Below are 24870 nucleotides of genomic sequence, written 5' to 3'. Positions count from 1 at the left end.
AGAAAGCAGGACATAGGCAGGGGTGTGTATCTCACACATGTGAGGTATCTGTATGTGCGTGACATAGGTGTATTCAATAGTGAATGCCACTGTGTGTGTGTGTGTGTGTGTGTGTGTGTGTGTGTGTGTGTGTGTGTGTGTGTGTGGCTGTCTGGTCCCTGGAGTGAGGATTTATGTTACCATAGTGAACTGATAAGACCCCACCCCCCATCCAGGCATTGCAATCTACTATCCGTGTTGATGTCCCCAATCTTAGGCCATACTGACTACCTGTACATGTGTATTCTCTGTGGTGCATCATGTAGGTGCACAGTACAGTAATGATGATTTGCACATAGGCAGGGGTCCTCACCTCAACTCTAGCAACTGTGTGTGTGAGTGTGTGTTACTGTGTTGGTGAATCCGTGAGTGTGTGGGTGTGTTACTTTATCACTGAATACATGTGTGTCAATACCTGAGTGTGTGAGTGCAGTTGTGTGTTCGCATCTTGTCATGGGAATGTGTATTACTGCTTCTCAATGAGGCATCACACTTCCCACTTCTCTACCCTTGTCTTCAGCTAGACCACTCTCTTACCTCACCACTCCATGTAACTGTACCTGTGATGTCACCCAGTATGGATGTCACGTCTTTAGCCACAGTAGCTTAATACACAGCTATCATGCTCTTGGATCAGTAGACGTGTTTGGAACGTGGGACATTCTAACTGTGATGTGGAAGCTACAAGGTGCATGCTGGTATTTTCATCCATACCTGTGAGTAGTCCACATTTACATATGGGACTCTAACTGCAAACACTGACATCCATTGGCACATACAATTAGACCTGAAGGAGGAAAGCAGAACATCATGACCAACATGCAGTTACTGTTGTTACACAAGACACATACTATTAGCAGTACGAAATGCATTGTAAACCTATACTACATGGCATGTCTGCTGCCTGTCAACAGTACACAACAATTGTAATCTACAATTATCTTCCTAGTCTGTTCACCCTGTGCATCAGACCATATGAGCATGTCCCTGCACCGATGGTGTGAATGACAGGGATGTGGCACAGGCATCATCATATGCACAGGGTGATAATGTTTGCCAGAGGCCTAGGCTGCACCATTGGATGACATCATGTGTGTGGGTTAGGGCCTTTGTTCTAATTGGGCATGTGTAGATGTTATGCATGTGTGTGTTGCGGCACCCTACATATGGTTCTGGTGTGTGCGTGTATGTATGCACACAGTTCTGGCATGTGTCTAGCCTACACAGCTGTGTACTGTACAGGCCAAGTTTTACAGTTCACGGTGTCCGGCCATGGCCACGTGACCTGTGCCTGCCAGGGGTTGCACGGGCACTACCAGGCAGAGGTGCAGATTGGGCACTGTCTGATGACAAATGTCCACTGGAACCATGTCCCTGTTGGGACCATCCAGGGCCAAGTGCACGTGGCCTGCTGTGTCATGGCATGGACAGCACAGCACAAGCTGCACTGCTTCTGCTACCGCCCTATGGGAGTGGTCATGTGAGATAGCTCATTCACGTAGACCTGAAACAGGTGATGTAGCAGGCCTACATCCACGTGCCCGACACCTCACTCCTACCAGATGTTCCAATGCAGACAGCTCACGCTCACAGATTGTCATGCCATGGTTAAGGACTCCAACCATGTCACCCAATTGTCTATCCAAAGCTTCAGCAATCTGCTGTTGAGCATTTACCATTGCCTGGATGTTGTTGTTTAAAGAATGGACAGCAGCCCTCAGAATCTGATCTTCTCTGTTGTGCCATTCAGCACATGCCTGTGCCTCCATTACAGTCTGAAACATGCATCTGGTGACACCAGCTGCTGGGCTCTGTCTTGCAGGGGCATGTTGGCCAGAGGTCCTCCTATGACCAGCACTGGCCACGTGCCTGTGTGGGGAATCCCCAGTCAGTTGGCTAAAACCATGGTGTGCAGGCACACCCTCCATAGCCCCCACACTTTCCTGTTCCAAGCTACCACATGACAACTGTCCTTCCTCTATGGCCACTGGTGATGGGGCATGTGTAGGCATGAGAACTGTGTGCAGGGATGAGGGGGATATAGTTGGAATGGCAACCAATGGCACAGATTCATCCCTAGACAACCCTGTCTGTGCCTCAATCATATGTTCATCATCACTCCTAGAGTCTGTGGGGACACTAACATCAGATGGACTGCAGGAGGGGGACGCACCTACATCACCTGTGAGGGACAGGCAAGAACTGTACATTACAATCTATACAATAGACACAGACACACACACAGACACACACACAGACATGCTATGGCACCCAACATGCATGTGATATGACAGAAGGCATGCAACATGCATGTGATACGGCAGATGGCATGCAGCTCAGACAATAATAGTGGTAGTTATCATACATCCCTGGGTTGCACACAACAGCATGCATGTGTCATAGCAGAAAGCATGCAAATTACACAATCATAGTAGTAGTTAGCATACATCCCTGTGTTACACCATGTACACCAGCACAGGTTAACAGTACACCTGCCTGATGTGTGGCATATGACCTTGACAATCACATGTAGTATGACATGAGATCTGCTGATGTGTGCAATGACATGCATACATGCTTCACACAATGGTGTCCTGTCAAACATACAGTGGGGTAATGGTGTCCCAATGCAGTGTTATATGTCCGCCCTACAGATATACTGCACATTTAGCTGATGTGCATGGCCATTGCAGGGAATCATGAGGCATCTCTATTGTTATACAGTGTGAGTTACAGACACAGTTCATAGCCATGACTGTGTTCAGATACAATACATGTATACTGTGGAATGTGACCCACATCACTGAGGTGTATACACACTAAACCATGATGTGGAATGTGTGACACGGGTCACTGAAGGGTATACGGATGACACCCTTGCACATCTGCAACCATATTGCTGCTGCCTGGCAACTATGGCCAGACATGGCAAACTCGTCGGTACACCATGACCCACAATACATCTGTGTGCCACACACACACATGAGGAGCAAGGATGACAGTGATGTCTGACACCAGCAAGGGGAATGTACTGCATCTGTGGTCTGATGTGGTTGTCTGTGAATGTATATGGATACTGTACAGGTGACTGCTGTCATGTCATGACACACTCAAGATGTTCAACACATTTTATGCGGTGGATTGATGTCATGCCTACACAAGATGTGCACAGGTCTGTAGGATGTCTAGTGTTCCACATCTGCAATATAACCATTACACAAAGGCCATAGTTGGACCATGTGGAGCCAATGTACAACAGGTTGTACACACAAGCACATCATGTCTCCTGTGTGTGTTGCTTCATGTCTCTGGCCATCCTCCATGGCCATGTGTGTACATGTGTTGGCCAAATGATGGTGACAGGCATCTATTTCACATGTCTGTGTTGTCCCATATGACATATACCCATAGATGGCATATGCTCCACTGACGACAGGGTTATGCAGACAAAGGGTGGTATGTTTGGTATGTGGGATATGTTTTTCAAGATAGTTAGGCAGTGTTGCAGCCAGTCCACTAGATGTCATGGACATGTCAGATAGCACATCACATTGTGTGACATTCATAACAGGGGTATGATCCACACTGGTGAATCCTGTGGGCTGGCCATACTCCAGCTCACTGTGTAGTACTGTTTGTATTCCCACATGTGTAGTTCTGATCTGTAGTACATGTCCCTACAGTGAACAGCACCTGCACCATTGTATGCACAGCTGTCCACACATCTGGCAATGACAGTTTGTGAGGTTTCATGCCGATGTTTCACATAATTTGCAAGTATTGCACATGGGTAGCCATTGTGGTGCATTGCAGGTCCGACCTGTATATTGCGACAGGACCATATATTATGTGTACATGTGGTAAATGGCCATATGGCAGATAGATCTGTGCATTAACATGTCTAATAAATAATAACAGTCTCACCTGCAATGGGCTGCTGTCACAGCAGAAGGCCAGAGGTACCTAAATAGGAGTAACACAGCAGTATGATCATTATCCATGCCTGTATGATAGCTACATGGTGCAATGTGCATGTTAACACATACGCCAGTACAATAGACTATACTATGGAGTATGCACATGTGTGCATACACAGAGTAGCATACTATAGTATACAGCATGTGTGTATACATGCCTTGCATATGATGTTGCATTCCATATTGTACAGTGACACATGTAACTGTATGGAATATAGTTGTTATAGGTGCAGTAGTGACTTACAAGGCGACTCCAGGCTTGGTGGTTGAGAGACGCCCACCTCCATGATATCGGCTAAGGCTTGTGGATGTTGTTTTGCAGGTGTCCCCAGGTTGGCCAGTAGCTCTTTGGTACGTGTGAGTGGGGCCTGGGTTGGTGGCCCACCACCTGTTGACCTTGTTCGCTGGCGATTGCATTTGCACGCTGTTTCACCTGTCTAATGAGGTATGTACAGTGTCTGCGCACCTGCTGGTATGTGCAGTTGTGGCCACCCACATCATTAACCCTCCTGCGAAGTTCCTGCCACAGGGCATCCCACTGCTGTGCATCCTGTGGCACATGGCTGAACAGGACATCATGACTGTCATGTAGGTAGGGGATGAGGGCCTCATACTCCAAGCAGGTATAAGGTGGTAGCCTTGCATGTGGCATACCTGGAAGACATAATGATGGAGACAGGTCACAGTAACTCACAGAGACGTACAGAGCTACAGCTGAACATACATGTGTATCACATTTATTACAATTAAACAGTTGTCTTTGCAAATCTACATGACACTGACACCACTGACATGTTTGTGTCACACACATTTGACACTCAATGGTGATTAGATATTATCACCATATATGTCTGTGTGTCACCTGATTACATCGCTCATTCTCCATGTGGATGCTGTCTAGATGTGGGCATGTCTGTTTGCCTGTACTGGTTTTCTTACCTATCAGCACATGGCAGGATGTGTCCACATTAATGCAGTCAACCTTGATGCTGTGTATATGTCACATATAAAGACTTACACTGCCTTAGTGGACATGACCTGTGACCCTACAGACTTGCTCACAGAAGGTTTTACATGAATGTGTTTTGCCATATACATCTACATGGCACTGTATAGCAGTTCAACATCCTGCCATGTATCACCTGTGTTGCACATGTGATACACATGGGACACTGGCTAGCCAGATGGTATTTGCAGGGTTGGATATCAACTATAGCATGTATGGTCAAAGTCAACTAGTAGGCTATATGCCCTGGGCCATGTATGAATCTAGGATGAAAGGTTACCTAGCTGTAGCCGACAGGCAGGTTTCTGGGGCCAGGTGAAGCAGTGCCACATAACTGATCCACAGGGTTAATGATACATTTACCACAGGGTTAATGATACATTTACCATGCGGTCATCACACCATGTCTGAGATGGAGTCAATGTGCAGCTTTGCTGGACAGGAATGCATAGTATGGCAGGAGTATGTAAAGTGTATGGGAGAAGGATCTGTCCAGCATGTTGGTGATCCTAGTACTAGGAAGGTGGATGTCCATGAAGTATGTGTTTGAGATCAGAATGTGCACATGTAGCATGTCCAACATCACTGGGTTGGACATGGCTTTATTCAGGGTAGGCATCATGCTACATAGTGGAGATGGGGATTGGGAAGGCTGATGTAGGCCATCTGAACATGGCCAATACCCTTTAAAGGAAATGTGTGATCTGATATGGGTTACTTGCGAGTTGAGTATGGCTGGACAAGGATCTCTATATTCATGGATGGCACCCTGTCATGATTAGGGTTGCCACATATGACTACCTGACAGGTCACATAACTATCACAGGAAAGACAACTGCCCAGCTGCATCCCTTACACACAGTGTCCATTATGTTGACCACTGCCTAAGTGGTAGTTCATGGGTACAGAGTTATTAGCATAGGGGTGACAATGCAGTATGTACCTGTCAGATTGTGCCCATATGTCACACACCTCACCCACAAAGCCCCTTCTGTATGTTGTCCACAACACTCTGAGTCTGATATTGCTCCTAGGTCATAGTCATTTGCATACTTCAATAGGCAGATGCCTTCTGTTAGTCTGTGTGGTATAGACTACAATGAGGGGGAATACAATGAATTAACCATGTCTTACTGTAGCTGGCACTGGTGTGATGTGCATGTATTATTCAGACACCTTCTGTAATGTTGGTTCTGCTAGTAGTCCCGTTGCAAAACACTCCTGTGATATAAGAATGTACTAGTATTCTGAGTGTAGGTGGAACACAGTATGGGTGATGATGTCCTATGACCTGGCAAGGTTATGATATGCAGTGTGAAATTAACCTTACTGTCATCTACATCTGTACTGCTGACTGCTGACATCAAATATGTTGATCAGGGTTCATGGCCTTTCAGACCAAACTCAGCAGGGTAGTAGTGCAGTACTTCCCATTATCAGTGGTGTCTCCTCCTTTGTGGGTTGTGATACCTGTTGGTGTGCACCATTCAGTGTGTACACAGCCTGACATGAAGCTATGTTTTACATGATGTGTATGTGGAGAGCAACTTGTTTTGCCATATGTGTATAATACAACCTGGGATGTAGACAGGTCCCATGCAGCCTGAGTGCAGCTTGTACCTGCATAGTTGTGGTTATAGGGGCTCTGTAGTGTACATGGATATATGATTGTGTATATGTTGGGGGTGGCAGTGTGTTTATGTTATCCAAGACCCTATCTGGATTGCTTATTCATGCTCAGCACTTGTTCAGAACTTGTAAGCACTACGTAAGCTACTAATTACTATAGCACTTAGTCTTCCTCATTACCTAGAGGTAAACAGTTTTTGTACGTACTTTTCTCACTTACTTAGAGTAAAACAGCTCTTGTACTCACTTTCCTCACTTATCTAGGGGAAAATAGTTTTATATTCAGGCATTACCAAGAGTCAGCTCCCAGTGTTCTCACTCGTCTATCTGATGAATCTGGACATCTTGAGGCAATGTAGAAATTGCCTCATGTACACAGACAACCCTCTCCGCTTACTACCCAACACTACAACCTGTGAGAGATGCACTTATCTAGCCAAACTGGAGGTAAAGCTCTCTCCAACCAAGACTGAACTTGACAGTCATGTGGAGAAGATAAACATTTGCACCACACCACACTCATCACATAGTCTTATTGAATCTACACCACCATAAACCACATATAGTAACACAAAAACATTCACGGAGGCTCTCAATAATAATCTGTCTAAGCAACAAAGACCTCCAAAGCGGAAATGCAAGCAGCTTCCATCTCCCAACACAACCCCAATGGCACATAGCCCACAGACTCAGTGTGCCACTCAACCACAGAAAATAAGGCAAATCAACGTACCCAACATACTAGTCATAGGTTACTCTATAGTCACGCACACTGATGTCCCAATCACCAGACTAAACAAGAAAAAGGTTACTGTCAGCTGCCTGATAGGTAACAGGATCCACCACATAACCCCTGCACTCAGGTCACTCCACAACCAGTAGAAATATGACTCCATCATTGCCCATGTTGGTGTGAATGACCTGAGACGTACCTCCCTGGACTCCATGAAAAGAGACATGGAAGAGCCTTGAGTAGCATTCTGCCATCACCCAGAATGATACCGCAGTACGAGGACAAAATGATTGACTTCAACAATTGGCTAAGCTTCTGGTGTCATTCTAAGGGGATCCAGTATCTATCTGCTTGGGATGACATGGTCGACAGACCACAATGCTTTGCCACAGATGGCCTGCACCTGTCGCCCCTGGGATTCCAGATACTGGCTAAGGCTCTTGCTGCTGCTATAGTGCCTTCTTTAGGCAAGGTTCAAATAACATATTCACCAACATAACAGGAACAGGCAGGCACAAACTGAGGGTAATGCTACTCAATGATGGAAGTCTAAATCTCAAAATGCACTCACTAGAGGTACTCCTTGTAATGGAGAGCATCGATATCTGTGCAGTGACTGAGACCTGGTTCAAGGCTCCAGAGACCACCCCTGCACTACCAGGCTATAACTCATACCACACTTTTTGGCCATGTAACCTGGACCGAAACACCCAAGGTGGAGGTGTGTCCATATTCATTAAGGATAGCCACCCCTACAGGCTAGTTGCTTAGCACAATGAATCTGAGGTTATCCAAGTGCAGCTACCTCTGTGCTAAACTGCAATCCAAACTGTAGCTTGCTACTGATCCCCCACCATGCCCCAAGATTCCCACTCCTCTTTTCTTGATGTACTGGAAATTATTAGGGTTCAACCAAACACCCTACTAATGGGTGACTTCACCTACCCCACCATTAACTGGGAAAACTACTTGTGTACCAACTCATTAGCTCAACGCTTTCTGGAATTCATAAACTCCAATGCCCTGGATCAACTTATCCACACACCCACCAGGAGCAACAATATCCTAGACCTAGGCATTACCAACATGAGTGACCAGTGTTCCACACCTGAAGTCAACTCCTCGTTGGTCCAATTCAACCATAAGCTAAACATCCTAAATATCCACATCCCGCCCCCACCCCCCATTAAGGAAACCACAGTATAATATTTCTACAAAGCCAACTTCATGCTTCTTAAGACAGAAGTGGTGAACGTCATGACACCCATGCAGATGGACAATACAATTACAACTGCTGATTCCTACACAAATGCACTCTATAAGCACTTACATGAGTGCATGGATCGTGCTATCCCAAACAGAACCAAGACGCTATCCTCCAAAATAAGGAAGCCAATCTGGTGGTCCCCTGCCATAAACAAACTGTACAACAGAAGGAAGAAACTGTTGCAAAAGAGAGTACAATCCCATGAGTGGAGGCGCTCCCTGATCAGCCTCAGTAAGAAGCTGAGATCCCTTATAGGATCCTCCAAAGCTAGCTATGAAAACAAAACCGCCACTAATTCCAAGGACAACCACAAAGCATTCTATAGCTATGTCAAATATCTCGATGCCAACACCCAGATCTGCTCTGAATTACAGCACAAAGGCACGGACATTACAGAACCAACTGACATTGCCCACATCCTGGCAGATAGGTTCAGTGCTACCTTTCCCCCCCTTACCCCCTAAAGGGCCCATATCTATACAGGAAGAATGCAGAGTCCCTGTAATCACAACTACGCAGGTAAAAGCTGCACTCTCTAAAGTCAATATCACAGGATCCATGGGACTGGACAACATCCCAGGCTGTGTTTTACATGAACTTCAGAACAAACTGGCTCCCCACTTATGCACCATGTTCAATAATAGCCTTGCATCAGGCTTTGTGCCCCCAGAATGGCGCACAACAACAGTTATCCCAGTCCACAAAGGTGGTGCCACAACGGACCATGGGACCTATTGCCCTATAAACCTGACTAGCCTGGTCTGCACCACATCATGGATCTCAGTCACAGACACTTTGGGTACCTCCAAACCTTTGACCCCTCCCAGTTTGACTTTGTTAAGGGCAGACCATGCTTCCTAAACCTGGTGGACTTTTTTGAGACAGTTACCAAGGCATTAGATGAGGGTAAGGAGGTCCACACAGCCTATCTTGATCTCACAAAGGCTTTCAACACTATTCCCCATTCTGGCATTACCGACATACCCATCCACCTGAACATTAACCCCTACGTCATGAGATGGTTTGCAAAGTGGCTCACAGACAGAACCCACACAGTGGGAGTTGCATACCCTAGGTCTGACTGTAAACCAGTTACAAGTGGCATCCCACAGTGCTCAGTCCTAGGACCCCTCATGTACGGTATATATTTCTATGAGGTACAGGCAAGCACAGGAGGACTTTGGTTGAAAAGGTTTGCAGATGACTGCAAACTAGGGGCCATAATTCTTTCCCCAGCTGATACTAACACCCTCCAGAAGGGTCACACTGAGACATATACCTTGTGTCAATATCATGGCCTCAAGCTGAATGCCAAAAACTGCATAGTCATCCCCTTTAGATAAAACTAATTACCCATGGACTACCACATAGGTGCTAGTCCCCTACATACAGAAAAGGTAATAAGGGATCTGAGAACCCAAGGTGATAGCAATTTCTCCTTAGATAATCATAATGCCAAGGTGATTAGAATATCCTTCTACGTCGCCCCCCTAATCTCAAATGCGTTCGCATCCAGAACAAAGGAGGCCATTGTGCCTCTCTACTCAGGACTTATTAGACCCATTAAAGGATACAACACCCCATTTGGGATGTACCTTACAAGACACCTGCAACGGCTTGAAAGACTACAACAGTACCACACCAAGAGGATTACTGATCACAAATAGATGACCTATGCAGCCCAACTAAAGAAACTCCAGCTGTACTTGGTTGCATACTGTGCACTCAGAGGTGATCTCTGCTTGACATACAAGGCCCATGTCCAACCCAGTATTGCTGGATATGCTCAACCTAAACAAAAGCTCCTGAGAGTCACATGCTCTAGGGATATACACCTAACCACAACAATAACTAAGACGTGCTGGAGGGATAGATTCCTGACCCGGAGATTCCCCATGCTTTGTAACATGACTCCAGTGTACATCTGGCAGGGCCCCTCACTAGCAAGAGAAACCTTGACAGGTGAATGGGAGACGGACATGTACCCTGGGGATCACTGCAGTGGCTCTGCTGGACAGAAGCACAGGGAACTAATAGCTCTGCTGTTCAGATGCACAGGGAACTAAACTAAGGGGGTGGCAGAAGCCAACACACTCTAGCTAGGCTTATAAATACCCTTGGGCAGACAGCCTAGTACCGTCCTTTGAACTTATTACATGTCTTATGTGCATGGATAGTTAACTAGCTCTTCCATTTTACTTTGCTATCATGCTGATAAACTGTCGGGTGACAAGTCATATGTATCCTGTTATTGTGTATTGTAAATGCCAATAGACATAACTAATGTTTGCCTAACATAACAGCAATGCTATGTAAAATGTAATACATATCTGCCTACAATACTGTACATTACACAGTTATTGGCACAATATCCCACAATGCAAATCATAATTGCACAGTAGGCCTACCTTCGACATGTTATTCTCAGTAATACACACATTCATATGCCTACTGTTACAATATATCAACATATACCATCCCCTGTTATAGCACGTACTTGTTGGACCAACTCTACCACTGACAGCGGCTGGAGAGGAATTATTGGGTTCATAGCCATTATATAGCATCCCTTATGGTGTATGCGGTGTTTGCCTTGTGACCTACAGCGGTATAGGCAGTACACGCATAAATACTACAAGTGTTACTATGTTCAACAATACATCACTACAAGATAATTATTTCCACTATATGCATTGCATACATTTTAATTATTACAGAACAGGTACTGCATACACAGACATACTGAGTGTTCTACATACCTTATTAGTAACCCGAGGTGTTGTTGGCTGTTATTTCAATCCTTTTCAGTTTGTGTTTCAATCTTCTTTGTAATGTTCTGCTGGTATATACAGATGGTTTGAATGTGTGACAAGCCATCATTTTATAGTTAAATATTGGTAACTTGTGCTATCCTGACCACCAATTGATGTTCCAAAGTAGTTAATTAGAAGCACATCAGCTGTGCAGCTACTCCATTAGCCAATACCATGGCAACAGTGGTGTATAATTGAGTACTCCATTTGGGCATTGTCCCTTTGCCTTACTTTCGAGGAAGACAGACTGAATGTGTTGTTTGTGATGTATTTCAACAGCTATATGGAGATAGACAGAGATATATTAGCTTCATGACTCCCGTGGATTGTGTGTAATGGCTAGAAGATGTTGTTCTACATGTGAGCACAGCTGTTATATTTCAAAACATTGCTACTTATGCAGGGTTTGTTTGTACCTGATACTTCTGCAGATGTTTCAGTCTGGCAAGGATGTTTGGGCAGCTCAAGGCTGTATGGCTATGCATGAAATGTTAGGTGGTTAACAGTGTGCTCACCAGACATCTTTGGTTTGGTGTACATGTGTATCATACTGTGCTGTTAATCAGTAATTGGTAACACTTCCTGGTCTACACACAACCCTCTGAAATGGGATTAGTGCAAACAAACCCTGTAACATCAGCAGCTGTTCCATTGTATAACAGCAACTATTTCAAATAGGGCCATGTTAGTGTGTCTCTGACATGGTAAGTTAAGGCTTCTGCAGATGTCGTACAGTGAGTTAATGATTTGTGATGTTATTACAGTTTGTATTGTAATTGGTTTGGGTGTGGGGGAGATGTTGGTGGGTGTACATAGCAGATGCAGGTGTGTAGGAACAGCTTTTATACATAATCCATATGTGTGTGAGGCTTCCTTCCCTATTTGAACACCTATACTTCAGTGGACTAATACTATAGCAATTGCAGGCTGATTCATTAAGGCACTGTTAATTATTTCCTGTATAGCATGCAGGTGATGTTAGTCCTTGAATCCTTGAGGCAATACATCGGAATGTAATAAAGTGTTGCTACATGAAAGCTGTCTGTGTATTTCTGTCATAGGTATTTGCAGTCATTGGAGTTGTATTGGTGACTGACCCACTTTGGCTAGGGTTGCCACCTTTTCAAATGGCCACAGTGGGACATTTTTGGGACACACATCAGATTTTACAGGCTGACACAAACCCACGGTCACTACAAAGGATAGAACTTTCCTTTTTTGCCTAAATATAAGCTTATTCTTGTAGCAGTTTAGTTGCTTATCCTGTTTCTTGTAACATGTAGGTATTTTAGATACAGAAATAACTATTTTATGCAACTATTACATTACATATGGGACATAATTATGTCCTACAATCTCAGGACATTTGCCATTTATAATATTTTTGGTCATGACACAACCGCCCAAAGAGGGACTGTCCCTCGCAAAGTGGGACAGGTGGTAACCCTATCTTTGGCTCATGTCCATAACACATATTTGTTTATAGTGTATAGGCGTATACTCTCCATATCCTTTGTTCATAAAGTTTGATCGTGGCGGAATGTGTGATTGCTATGGTCCATGTTATACTCATATATGAACACTTCAGCCGCTGTATATGGGATACCTATGGAATCCCGAACGCACACAATTCCGACGCCCACAGTACCAGGCCAAGACACCAATACCCACATTACCGACAGCGACAGTCAAACTCGCAAAAGTAACACAAACATGGAACACACGCACACACAGACACACTGCTACCCACCACTTCCAAACAAATTATACTACAATACATATGAGCAAGTGGGCAAGCCTCCCTACACCCCCCCATGTGGGTGGCTGCACCCCCCACACCCCCCTACTTTAATATTCTACCTCCGAGATCGCACAAACAGACGCACAAAGCAAACCCACACATTACAATCCCCCAGGACCACACACCACACTCAGAACACACAATTACACACACTACAGCCCTCAGAAACACACTTATACACAGTAACCTACCTGAACCGCAACACCAGAAGCACTAAGTAAATGTCCCTTAACATTGGGATTTTAAACCTCGCGCTTCTGGTGGTTCAGTACTATGGTCTTTCAGTCTTTAAGCCTCGTGATTACATGCGTCTGTATGCCAAGCATTCGGTATTTGGTAGGTATCCCATTTATATGTACCTCCATGGTTGTGTCGATGCTGTTAACCTAGCTATATATCTACATATATATGTATATCCCCATATATCAACATATATCTCTCTCCATCTATCTCTCTATACATATATATATATATATATATATATATATGTATGTATATATATATATATATATATATATATATATATATATATAAAACATACACCTTTCATTGGGTACATGGCGGTTTGTCCTATTTCCACACATTTCAGCGGTTGTGTGTTCCAAATGTTTATTATTCTGTGGAATACTACCTATATATGCAAGCTGTGATGAAGGTATACTATGTAACATGTAAATCATCTCTGACTTTATTGGGATTTGAACCAGGACTGCACAGATATTATGCAAATGCTGTAGCCATTACACTATTGACATTAACATTCCTTCTGCCTGTTTCCTATGTCCATGGATCCTATGTGTAAGCTTGGCTACACAACAGGCAGAGCCACCCACACCCAGTGAGCTTCTCGAAATACCGACATAACATATGAATTGAGAGACTATACATTAACATCCTAACTACATTTGGCATAGCCCCTCACTGACACACTTCAGGAGAAACCTTGATTTGTGACTGGGCAACAGTATGTACACACCTGGGATCATGTGTCCTAGAAAAATACAGCCAGGGTGTGGGGGAGCCACTCCAGTTTTATAGCTGCAAGACCTGTTGGGGAAATTGAATGCTGTTGGGTTGTCATGTTAACATGCCCTTTTGAGATCACTATGTGCCCCTATCACCCTACAGCACCCCAGTCTTCAACAGCTTCCAGCAACTCTGCCTGGAATCACTTCATTGGCTATGCTTGACAGAGGCTCAGTTACTTCATCAGTGGTGCAGGTAAAGCCACCACACTGTAGCTATGCTTCTAAATGACCTTGGGCAAATAGCCTGCTACCTATCTGTGAACCTCTACAGGTGCAGGCCATCTCCAACATCATATGTGATTATACAGAGTTTTCTGATCGTAATATACAGCGTAAAATCACCATGTAGTCAGACAACAGTTAAGTACAGCAATAGCATACACACTACTGATACATAATCACTCCAAAAGCCTATCTTAGAAGCTAGTGGGCATGTATAGATTTAAGGCTTTGCATTGCTTACCAGTAGGTTACCTACAGGAAAAATGAGACACAAGCACAGATGGGATACATGCCTGCAACAATGTCATACCAACTTGCATGTGTCAGCCTGAGGCTTTGGAATGCTGGGCAAGGCTATTGGAGCCCCCATGGTGCCATTTTTAGGCAGGTCTCAGAGGTGAATCTCACCTCCATGAACTGCACAATAGCGGAACCAATGAGGGTTAGACTATTCAAGACCAGGGGTAGTACTCACAACATGCACGCACTGACAGCACCCCTCAGTATGGACAACATCTACATCTGTTCTGTGACTGGGGCCTGTATAAGGTTCCTGTGAGCACACAGGCACTACCAAACTATAATCCATAACACACATTTCAGCCACTGAACATAGACTAGCACAGACATGGAGGGGGTGTATCCATATTCATCGGTGATACCTACACCTCCATGTTAGTGGGGCAGCATGATACCTCTGTGATCATCCATGTGCAGCTAATATCAGCCACGACTGCAATGTAAACTGTGAGCTGCTACAGATAACCTCCATGACCCAGGAGCACTACTACAACTATCTGGAGACAGTGGTAAACATGACAGTCCTACCAGGCACCCTGTTATTGGTCAATGTTGGCTACACTACATTTAACTGGATAACCTACTCGAGTATTCACATCCAGGCCCAGCATTTCCTAGGATTTATCACCTCATATGGCCTGTATCACTTGGTAGATGGACTAACAAGAGGTGAAAACATACTAGAAGTGGTAATCACTGACATGTGCATCAGGTGCACTACAGCAGAGGTAAACCGGTCACTGTTTAGATCTGACCATGAACTATTCACTGATGATTTCTACCCCGGGGATCATGTCAGTCACCCTGCTAGACAGAGGTCCAGGGAAGTAAATAGTGTGGGAAGAAATAGCCAGGAAATTGTTATGGCTGGGCTTGTATAGGCCCTAGGGCTGACAGCCTAGTACCAACCTATGAACCTATGAACCTATGAACCCAACCATCTCCCCCACCCAAGGAACACACGGTGAATACCTTTCCTACAGCTAAATTCACAGTACTAATGACAGAGGTGGGAGGGTTCACAGCCCCCATGCGCAGGGATGACACTGCTCAAGATACAGACAGAATTACAAATGCACTCTATAAGCACCTACAAAGATGTATGGGTCATGCCATCAATGGTAAACCAGGACTCACTACTCCTACACAAAGACACCAGTCTGCTGAACCTCTGCATTATACAGGCTATACAACAGAAGTAGGACAGTAGTCCAGAACAACAGCAAATCCCAAGACATGCAGACGTCCGTGACCAGTATTAGCAAGATACTTATGTTACTCATGTAATTATCCAAGGCTGACATCCATAGGTAAATAGGCATGGATTTGGAATATGACCACAAAGGCTTCTTTGGCTATGTCAAGGATGTAAGCAGTAACACATAGATTTGCACTGTGCTACTGCAATATTGCACTGAATATACTGACCCTACTGATATCACCAACACTTGATGATACATTCGGAGCAAGCTTCACCCCCCACTGGGCCCACAACAATATCCAAAATGTACAGTATCCCAGACATCTGAGACCTACAGGTGGTAATGGTCCTTTCAAATGGCATGACAGAGCATCAATGGAGGCATATGGTGTCCCAGACTGCATCCTGCAGACACTACAAGACAAAGTGACCCCCGCCTAATATATCAATTCAACATTAGCCTCTACACAGGCTACATGGCCATTCACTTGCACATGGCACCAGCTATTGCACTCCACCAAGGTGGTGACACAACTGGCCATGGTAACTACCACCCCATAAGCCTGAATAGCCTGATCTGCATGGCTATGGAGCGCATCCTCATGGTACTCATTAACATAAACAATGATAACCTCCAGACACTTGACCCAACCCAGGTCAGCTTGATTGAGTGCAGGTCATGCCTACTGAACCACTTTGACATCTTACAGTCACCTAGACTTTAGTTGTGTGGTGCAGTAGTTCACACATACTACCTGGACCTCGCCAAGGGTTTTGACACCATTCCCCACTCAGGTATTATTTCTACACTCACCAGCCAGTACATACACCCATACATCATAGGTTGGTTTGCCAACAGGCTTACACACACAACCCACATGGTAAGCCTAGCAGCCACCAGGTCCAACTCTTGACCAGTCACAACTGGTGTCCCACAGGACTCAGTCCTGGGACCCCTACTGTTTTCTATATACTTCTTAGAAGTATGGGCTAACACAGGTGGACTAAGGCAGGCTGTGTTTGGTGATTACTGCAGACTGGGAGCCATAACTGAAAGTCCAGCTATCACAGACATCCTTCAAGGGGCCTCACATAGACAAACACAGGGTGTCAGAGTGATGGCCTCCAGCTAAAGGCCACATACTGCATGGTCATTCCATTTTGGGAAACTACACACATACATATTAACACATAAGTGGCAGACACTATAATTCAGATGATGTAATGGGTATGTGGAGACTACATTACATAGTGATCTCTCCTTTGAAAGTTATATATGTGAAGTAGTTAGGACATCCGTCTATGTAGGCCATCTGATTACTTAAGGGTTTGCATCTAAACAGACTTAGGTTATTATTCTCCTTTACTCATCAGACATCAATCCCATCATCGAGTATGATAACCCATTTTGGATGTACCTCAAAAGACACATCTGACAGCTGGAAGGGTCATGAACGTACCTCGCAAAGAGGGATAATGCCCTCAGACATGTGTCCTATGCTGCCAGACTGCATAAACTCTTGCATTACTCAGTGGCATCTCATTTACTCAGCGATGATATTTGCTGGCCAACTAAGCCGTGTCCAAGTCAGGCTTAATGGATATGCTCCACCTATGGGAATCCATGTCACAGTGAGTCACACACTGTAATGAGCTACACCTTGCCACAACCATAACTGGAAGATGCTGGAGTGACAGATGCCTGTCGCCGGTACTCCCCATGATTTGGAACTACATCCCTGATTACATTATACTGAGCTCCACACTAATACTCCAGAGAATCCTTGCAGAATGGGTGGGGAACAGTGGATACACCCCAGGGATCCCGCAATTGGCTCTGCTCCACAGAGGGATAGTTAGTTAATCAATGGGGTGGTGACAGCAGACACATTTTGGCTATGCTTATGAATGGCCTCGGCAGTTAGGCATGTACCTACCTATGTACCTATGAACCTATACATACAGTATCGACACATGCTGATAGCTTAATTTACTGTTCAGGTATTGACTTACCTTGTGCAAATGGCAGTTGTGTGTACAATAGTTGAGGGCTGCCTATGTAGGATGCACACAGTAGACCACCTATATATGACAATTTACATATGTGTGTGCCATCCATGTTTGCTGTGTGTGCAGGTGGAGAAGAGTGTCAGTCCATAGGTGCCTACACTGTCAGTGTGTGTGTGCTATACGTTCCCTCTTTGCCATGGCATGGGCACACTGGGCACGCCTCCCTCTGTCTACTGGGGCTGGCACAGGGTGTTCATGGTCTGAGTCCCTCTGTGCCTGTGGGGCCCTTGGCAATGGTGGTGGGCTGTGAGGGCCTTCATCATTCTGTCCCTGCTGCAGCTGTTTCCACAGGATCATATTGTGTAGCATGGCACATACTATGAAGATGTGGGCACACATGCCTGGAGAGTACTGCAAGGCTCCACCAGATATGTCCACGCAATGGAACTGTGATTTCAGCATCCCAAACACACACTCTATGATGATTCTAGTTTCTGCGTGTGCCTCATTATGGTGTTCTTGCATGGGTGTGTGTGCATTTCTGATGGGAGTCATCATCCACAGTTCCAGTTCATAGCCAGCATCCCCCACCAGGTGGCCATATGGGATGCCCCCCCCCCCCGGAAAATACCTAATACAGCTGTGAGGCATGCCAGATGTGGGAGTCATGATAGCTTCCAGGGCTGCCAGCACACACATCCATGATAATGCCCTGGGCATTGCACACTACCTGGCAGTTGATGGAGGGGTATCCCTTGCAGTTTATGTAGCGCATACCCTGCTCACCAGGTGGTGTCTTGACATGTATGTGCGTGCAGTCTATTGCACCCAGTACCTCCAGGCCGTCTGCCACATGGGGGAAGAGACGCATATTGCTGGCCAACTCCTCCTGCATTCAGGGGAAGTATATGTACTCATTGGCATGTGGTAATATGGCATCCAGGAACTGGTGGAGTAACCTGGATGCTGATGCCTGTGAAATCCCCATGATATCCCCAGTTGGCCTTTGAAAGGTACCTGTGGCTAGTATTCTCAAGCTTACACATACCTTTGTGTCCACTGGGATGGGTTGCCCTCTGTTATTTCTGGCTCTGAGGCATGGTCGGCACAGCTCAACAAGTTGCTGGATCGTGTCCCTGTCCACCCAGTAACACTCTACTATCTCCAGATCATGTAGCCCCTGGCAGATTACCCTGGGTCTGATCACTCTTCTCCTCCTCTGGTGCCTGAGATGGTTGTCAGCATCATCCTCTACACCACCGTCAGACTCCAACACATACTGGTGAATCAAAGCTATGGCAGCCCCTAACATGTACATATTAAAAGTTCCCTGTCTGTATACACCAATGGTGCAGAGTGTCTGGGAATACACAAGTGTGTGTGAGGTGCTTTCACACTTTATACTATTGTGCAATGGATGCTGCTGGTGTAATTGGGTGTGTATGTGCAATTCCAGCTGCAGGGTATTTTAATTATGGGTTTTACAGCAGGTACTGCTATTGTGGTGCCTTTGGTGTAGACTTACGCATGGCTGCCGTGATTTATCTACTGCCCTTTACTTCACATTTCAACCCAATTCCCCTCCCATTGTCAGGCATGCGTCCAGCTGCCTGCTTTCTTGTTTTGTACTTTCCCAACCCAGGATTGTGTAGCAAAATGTGTTATGTAGCTGATCTACTGCAAGTTTGCTTTGTTCTGCTGTGACAGTTCTCTTTTCTTTGCAGTACGGCACCTCCCCTTTCCTGTTCTGCAGGTAGCTGCAAGCAGCCTTGTTAGCTGTTGTCAATGGCCCACTGTGAGTTCCTAGGTGTTAATTACTAATTTGTACTCCAATTACCATCCTGCAGCATTTCCTTATTGTCTTCCTGTATCCTTCCTGTTTCTGCTGTGGTGTGCACTGTACACAGCCATTTACCAGGTTTCGAGCATGTTTTCGTCCATGTTCACATGCACTTTCGGTTACCTTGTGTGCTCTCAGTTAAGCAAAGCTATGGCTACTTACACACCTCTATCCTGCGGCTTTGCTTAGCAACAGGCAACCAGGATTAGCAATGTTCCAATGTGCTTACAGCTAAGGTGGCGCACCCCTCTCTTGATGTTATCTTTATCTCTAGGCCACACCTCGGTGTTGTACCATTACGCTGTGAGGTACATCCTTACACCAGCGGGGATTTTGCAATTCAGTATTACTTATCTCATTTGCATGGCATTGACTACTAATTTCTAGTTACCACACAGAACACTGTCACAGACCCTTAGCAACCCATGCGCCATGGTTGTGGTGTAGCATGTGTGCCATTGACTATTATGGGGAATTCATGAAATGTGCTACATTGCAGTTGTATTGCATCCCGTTTGCGCACCAATGCACTGTGATTTTACTTTGCGTTAGTGTGGCCATGACATTAAATGTTCTTTTTTATGTGTTGTGCATGTTGTTTTATGCCATTGGCTATATATTTAGCCATTGGCATATATTAACATTATAATATGTGAGTTTGGTCCACTGTCATGGCTCTGATTCTGTGTTTGAAAAAATGTAAACCGTTTTTTTTTTTTTTTGGTTTACATTTCTGCATGCCTGCACTACTTCAAGAATCACTATATACATTCATTTGCATGCTACACTGCTGCACATGGGGTAATTAGCATACATGCACCAGGAGCTGTGCAGCTGTGGCGTACACTGATAGTGCACGTGGAAACAGCTCGTACCTGAATCGCTCGGTGGGCATATTTGGCGTTAGATCGCTGACGCTACGCCTGCACCTGGCGCAAGCTTCATGAATCCCGGGGAGAACCTATATAAGTTAGAAGGCCAGTGCTAGTTCTATGGATAGGACAGAAGCCAAGTCATGTAGGGGATATCCAACAATATTTCATCATGTGTGTTTTGTTTTTGTCTTTTACATTTATATTACTATTGATTTATGGAGTCCTCAAAACCTCGACCACTATAGCAGATGACACATCAACTAAGGAACACCAGTGATATAAAGACACTGCAATGAGAAGATTTCCTTTTATATTATCCATCTTTTCACAAGGGCCTTAATTGGCAATTTCTTTAATTTGATAAGTCTAAACCAGCCAGAAAGCTGACAATCCAAACTATATGCTTAACCTTTTCTTCTTTTTTACATCAGACCGCAAACTGTATACCCACTTGAACAGTTGTATAATAATCGAAAGCTATTCCCTCACTGGAGTAAAGGAAGGCACCTTCATTCTTGCTTTCTTCTTTCCATATGTACACTTTTGTGAGCCCTCGTAATTTTAAGACTAGAATGTTAAAAACGTTCCAAGTTATGGCCATTAGCTGAAACTCTGAAAAAAAATCTTGAAGTAAAAAAGTCAGTAAAATGGGTTCACTTCTAAATTTCAAAATTCCAAAATCTCGAGTTTCAGAACATTGAGTTCAGAATCTCGAGATCTTGGAATCTTGAAGTCGTGAACCCTCACCCAAAACACCACTAAATACATAAGCAACAAGTGTATGCAGGGGGACAAGCCCCCCTGCACCCGCACCCCCCACAACTTAAATATACCAAGTCCGAGATCGCACTGCAGCGAGGACAATGGAAATTTCTGGTCCACGCTCTATGCTGATCTCCATTCAGGATTTCGAAGTTTTAAAATTTCGAACATATGATTTTTGATCATATGAGATTAGAAGTTTTGGACTTCGAAATTCTGAATGTGACCCCAGTAAAATATGTCCTGCAGTACTTTCCCCTTCTGGCAGTCAGCTATTGAACAATGACAGCAAGTGCCTTGGGTAATGAAGAAAATGACATGTTAGACAGATCAATGCGTCAAATTTGTGTGGGTGACCGCTAAATCGATCATGAGGAAGGATAGCTGGAGAGTGAAAAATGGTGATGCATATTTATTTACTTCAGGCTTGACACTGGTTCATTCATGTACTGTATTATGTGCAGTTTCTCAAATTACTAACCATTAGAAAGAAGAGTTGGATCCTCTGCCATTATAACAAAATGGAAAGCATTATAGATTTAATGGATGGCTGAATAAGAAGGGTGAGCTAAGGAGCATGTCTGATAAAAAACATCATTCTGACTGCAATCATTTTCATGTAATATACTGGAAAGACTAAATTTTAAGAAGTGACATACAGTCTTAGAGCCCAAAGCCCAAGACATGTACACTAACATGCTCCACAAATACACACACAGACACATGTAAGCAAATGTACACATACATACATGCACATATGTGTGTGCACAAACGCTCATGGACATACATCACATACACAACATACACACACACACACACACACACACACACACACACACACACACACACACACACACACACACGCATGCATGCACACATATAGTTTCTTGCCACTCTACCTTCTTTCATTCACTGAGAGTAATAGGAAGCAACAATTGATACTCAAATTTTGAACAAACATTCCTAACTTGAGTTGCAACAAACCATTCACCATGTAGTTTGGAGACACTGTCTTATCTGCAGGCAAGAAATGTGACAGTTTTAAGAGACAAGCAGGCCTGCCTACCAAATGATGTACATTAAAATGTTACAATACAGATTGTTAATAGCTTTTGTTTTCTATGTAGTGTCCTCATATTTCTTTCATTGTTATCTATAGTTTTTGTTTTCTATGTAGTGTCCTCATATTTCTTTCATTGTCATCTATATCATCTTTGAGTGTCATTCAACAAAAACCCTAGCTGTATACAAAACAGCTTTCATTTGTTATTTTATTGGCACATTACTGTTTACCATGGCAACAAAACAATGAAACTATGGCTTGCATTATCATTCTACATAACATATCCTCATGTGAGATATCCATTATCTGCTTTGCAAAATTAGTATTAGATAATTTGAACTATATGGAGGCACTACTCCCATAATGTTTCTAACAGCAGTAATAAAAAAAAAAAAAAAAAAAAAAAAACAAGGCTGAAATGGACTCACCTGTGAAACTGATCTACAATTGCTTTTGATGGTAATCTCCATATTATTCTGGGCTTTGGATCTCCAATAGCTGAGCAGTTCAACATTAACTGACCACCATAGTTTATTTCTGTTGTTTCTGGGGAAGCAAAGAGTATCTGGGGGATAGCATACCTCTGCACTACTGAAATACTGACTACCCTTCTTTCTGAACCTGTGGAGCTTAAAGCGATGCATTCATATTTCCCACCATCCAGACCAGACAACTGTCTTATATAAAGTGTCCCATTGGCAAAGAGAAGGACTTTCCCATTCAATAACTGAAGTGGCTTTATCACTTTTCCATTGGGGAGAAGCCAGTGTACAGATGGTTGAGGTCTCCCTTTTGCCGTACATGGCAATAACAAATTTTGCCCAAGTACTCCAGTGATTTGTTGCTTTTTCTCTTCTACTATAAGAGGAGGTGCTGCAACAACTTGCAGTTTCACTGTGATTGAATCTATTCCAGCAGGGTTGTTTGCAATACACTTATAATGACCTCTGTCATAAACACCAACGTTTTTAATAACTAAAGTCCCATCTTCCAGAACTGTTGCTCTACTAATTTCTTGTTCATATTCTCTTATAATAGTTTTGTTAGCAAGAATCCAGGATATAGTTGGAAGAGGCCTACCCTCAGCCCTACACTTCATTTCTACATTACTTTCTGACTGGACCGTGATGTCTTTTAACTTAGGTTCCAGGATTCTCGGAGAGTATGCCACCACAGACAGGGTAACCAACAGTCGGTCTGACCCATACTGGTTTGTAGCGATGCAAAGATATTGCCCACGGTCCTGAACATTAGCATTTTGAATAAAAAGAGTTCCATTCTGAAATACTTCATATTTATTTCCTCGTTTTGCTTTGGTTGAGATTGTTGTCCCTACAAAAAATAAGTGCATTATTTGTAAACAGCATTCATTAAAAGCATATTTGCACTAGAGAAAAATACATTTCCTTGTCTAGGTTACATTTCTTAATTAGGGTGGCTATACCCTGATGCAGTCTAATATAAGCACAGCATTGCATATTAAGCTTAGTTAACATCACGTAATCCAACATTAATAAAATTAATTTATCACAGCCTAAGAGTATCTATTATGTATGGCAATGTGCACTGGTTAAATAATAAGCATTCAGTCTCACAGTTCTGTAATCCAGTGTTCAAGCTTTACCTTCAGACTCTGTCTATGTGGACTTTTAGTCCACTAATATTGGCAGAAAATCTAAGCTAACAGCTGCTAACAAGCTGTTTCCTGTAGCCTAGTGTTTGAATCCTCCCTTCTCTATTTTCTTGCTGTGTTGACTGTAAGTCATTTAACATGACAGGGCACTGGTGTAACTCGTAAATTAGGCTAGGCTACACAATGGTCGTGTGGACTGCCTTACTAGGAATATATCACCCCTGAATCCTACACAAGCAATTCACTGAGTCTATAGATAGTTACAGGTTTTTCGTATTTGAAAATGTTCAAAAACCTAAAACTTTATGGTGTATTTCCACAAACAAATAACATGTTATATATAACATTTTGAATAAGCATAAATATATGTGCTATATATAATGCTTGCTTTTCCCTGTTTAATCATACATGAAGCTCAGTGAGAGCATTAAAGAATGCCCCCTATATTATCATACAGAGTATATATGACTATTAATCAAATTCTACTAGTTGTGATAATAGCCTCTTGTGAAGTAGTTAATATAATGAGGATTCTGACTTAATCTAAGCTACTTAGCGGCAGTCTACTGTAATTATGTATACAAAGATTGGAGTAGTTTAGAAATAGGGTTTTGGAATCCATCATATATTTAATTAGAAACTTAAAATTAGATGACTACTTATAAGCAATT

General features: G+C 43.8%; 1 protein-coding gene across 1 annotated transcript in view; it reads right to left on the bottom strand.

Moving 5' to 3' along the window:
* Positions 1 to 24870, bottom strand: part of IGSF10 (immunoglobulin superfamily member 10) — a 453826-nt gene that overhangs the window by 147598 nt on the left and 281358 nt on the right. Inside the window, exon 6 of the mRNA XM_044070544.1 lies at positions 22995 to 23898. Coding sequence (XP_043926479.1) covers positions 22995 to 23898 — 904 coding nt within the window. The remainder of the gene's footprint in view (positions 1 to 22994; positions 23899 to 24870) is intronic.

The sequence above is a fragment of the Protopterus annectens genome, chromosome 4.part1, assembly GCF_019279795.1.
Source record: "Protopterus annectens isolate FY-2018-M chromosome 4.part1, PAN1.0, whole genome shotgun sequence".
In the NCBI taxonomy this organism is placed as follows: domain Eukaryota; kingdom Metazoa; phylum Chordata; order Ceratodontiformes; family Protopteridae; genus Protopterus; species Protopterus annectens.
Note: the sequence above shows the minus strand (reverse complement) of the source record. Positions and strands in the feature narration are given on the sequence as shown.